This window comes from Acomys russatus, chromosome 7 (genome assembly GCF_903995435.1).
Source record: "Acomys russatus chromosome 7, mAcoRus1.1, whole genome shotgun sequence".
Taxonomy (NCBI): Eukaryota; Metazoa; Chordata; class Mammalia; order Rodentia; family Muridae; genus Acomys; species Acomys russatus.
The window spans coordinates 54,961,914-54,964,692 of NC_067143.1; the positions used below are offsets into that span (position 1 = coordinate 54,961,914).

A 2,779-nucleotide genomic window follows, 5' to 3' on the forward strand; every position below is an offset into this window, starting at 1 on the left:
CTTAGACTAATGTGATAATAGACAAACTTTAACACACAAATGGAAAAACAAGGACATATGAAGCAGATACAAACAAGCAGGCCACAGTAAGCATACATACATAGAAATGATAAGAACATCTGTAGTGAGGTGTGTGTGTGTGTGTGTGTGTGTGTGTGTGTTTGTGCATGTATGCACATGTGCAAATCACTGATTTAGCTAAATACAGAGACTAGACATATCTTGTAAAGCACAAAAATACAACTTCTCATCTATGTTGTATCTATACCAGCTACAGGAAGAGGTCAAGTCCTCTTACTTTTCCAGGAACTCTTTTGAAGATTATCCATGAATGATCTTATACAGGTTTAATTTGATATCTTTCCTCAAAATTCAAGGGATTCAATTTTTTATCTTGCTTAATTGTATTTGTGTGTATGTGTGTGTGTGTGTGTGTGTGTGTGTGAGAGAGAGAGAGAGAGAGGGGGGGGGCGCACATATACCTGTACCTGTTTATGTATGTATAAAGTGTATCCTCATAAATGGCCATTATTGTGGGTACAGATACAAATATGTACAAATGAATAAAAATTGTCATCACAATAAGGCAATAAAATACATAAAATGTAAGTTTTAAAAGATCCACCAATTAAATTCCATAGACAAGAGAAGATTGAAAGAGGAAACATGTATGCTAGTTTGGATTTTTTTCAAATTATAAAGATTGATATGAAGCAAGAATTATTTTTAGGCATCGTGTTAAAGATTTTCATGAACTTTCTCATTTAATCTTTGCAACAGTCCTGTAGGAAAGTATGGTATTATATTTATTTTTATGTTCCTTCAATTGTGAAATCTATAGAGACAGAGAGGTAGGTAACTCCCTTAAGGTCACACAGACTGTCAATTACACACATACTATTTTTTATTGTTCTTAATAAGTGAGAACATGATATTTTCCCATAACATAGCTGAAACAATTTAAAAGATAGCCTCTATGGCCAAACTTTTCCTTCGAGTTAATCTAATTCTATTAAAAACACCTAGTTGACTTTACAAACTGAAACTTCTTGACAATACGCTGGCGTATCTGCTTGGTCTTGATGCTGTAGACAATGGGGTTCATGAGGGGTGGTACTAACAGATACACATAAGACATCAGAAGGTGTACAATGCGGGGAAGGTGCTCACCAAAGCGATGCACAAGGGATAAACCAATCATGGGGATGTAGAATAGCAGCACTGCACAGATATGGGAGATACAGGTATTGAGGGTGCGGAGGCGCTCCTGGCGGGATGCTTTGCCTAGTACAGCATGGAGTATAAGGATATAGGAGAGGAAGATGAGCAGGGAGTCCACACCCACAGTGCATGCCACAACAAAAAGCCCATAGATATGATTGACAATGATGCTGGAGCAGGCTAGTTTCATGATCTCCAGATGTAGACAGTAGGCATGGGCTAGCACATGTGTGCGGCAATAATGGAAGCGCTTAAGGAGGAAGGGTAATGGCAGAATGAGGAGTGCACTCCTTAGCACTGAGCTCAGCCCCATCTTCACAATTCTTCTGGGTGTCAGGATGGTGGAATATCGCAGTGGGTTGCAAATTGCCACATAGCGGTCAAAGGACATAGACAGTAGAACTGATGACTCCACTAAAGATAAGGTGTGGATGAAAAATAGCTGAGTAAAGCAGGCAGGGATCCCGATCTCTCTGGCATCAAACCAGAATATTCCCAGCACAGTGGGCAGTGTGGAGAGGCAAAGACCCAAGTCTGTGAGGGCCAGCATGGCCAAGAAGTAGTACATGGGCTCATGGAGGGTGGCGTCAGTTCGGATGACGTGAAGAATGGTAAGGTTCCCCAAAATCACTGTCAAGTAGATGGAGCAGAAGGGAATGGATATCCATCCATGGAGCTCTTCCAGACCTTGAAAGCCTGTCAGGAAGAAAGTGGCTTTCTGGAGGCTGCTGTTGTAAAGGATAACCATGGCTTTATAATCTTGTATTCACCACCCTAAGACATGAAATATATTTCACACAAATGAGTGACAGAACTGAATCCTCTATCATCTAAACATTCAGGTCTAGGGAGTCAGTAAGAGTTTGCAGAGGGGGGACTTCCCCCATTACTCATTCTATAATGGCAGGGGGGAATGAGCATAGTAGATTTCTATAGCCTATGGATTCTATGAAATTTAGTCTTATGGTAGCATGCCCTCTAGTGTTGTGTTGGTCTCGCTAAGATTCAGTGAGGTAACCTTATATATCACTTTGTTGTGTGTTTCCCACTTAGAGCTGTTTTCTATTTAATAACTGAAACATTCATAATCACCTTATACACACAATGAAAACTCTGTGTAGAAATATCTACTAGAGTTAGATGCACACAATATATATTCACAGATATTAATTTTCCTGAGTGTTTTGCTTCATTCCATGTTTTCTAGACTACAGGAGAGATCTAAAATAGTGTTTAGATGATGTTTATTGGCATCCCTGAACTTGAAGCTTATAAGCAGAGTAATATATGTTCTGAACCCATGTAGCAGGTTTGGGGAAATATTGTACTATCTAGGGATATAATGAACAATTGTTTATTGAACCCAAATAGAAACCAAAGACATAAGACATGATTTCAACCAAGTTTAGCTAGTGAACCAATCAGTTTACTGGATCCACATGCAGATGTGTTGGAGAAAAGTTATTTTCAGAAGTGTAGGTGGCTCTCATATAGGTGAACCTTGAAAATTCCCACCACACATGGGTAATGGCTTCCTAAACTCCACATCTCTTCAATT

The 2,779-nt window shown here is 39.4% G+C and overlaps 1 protein-coding gene across 1 annotated transcript; it reads right to left on the bottom strand.

Annotated features, from left to right (window-relative positions):
- Window positions 1–1,012: 1,012 nt before the first annotated feature.
- Window positions 1,013–1,969, bottom strand: LOC127192180 (olfactory receptor 51G1). The gene has a single exon (XM_051149500.1). It carries the CDS (start codon window positions 1,967–1,969, stop codon window positions 1,013–1,015), a length of 957 nt encoding a protein of 318 aa, XP_051005457.1.
- Between the last annotated feature and the right edge of the window lie 810 nt (window positions 1,970–2,779).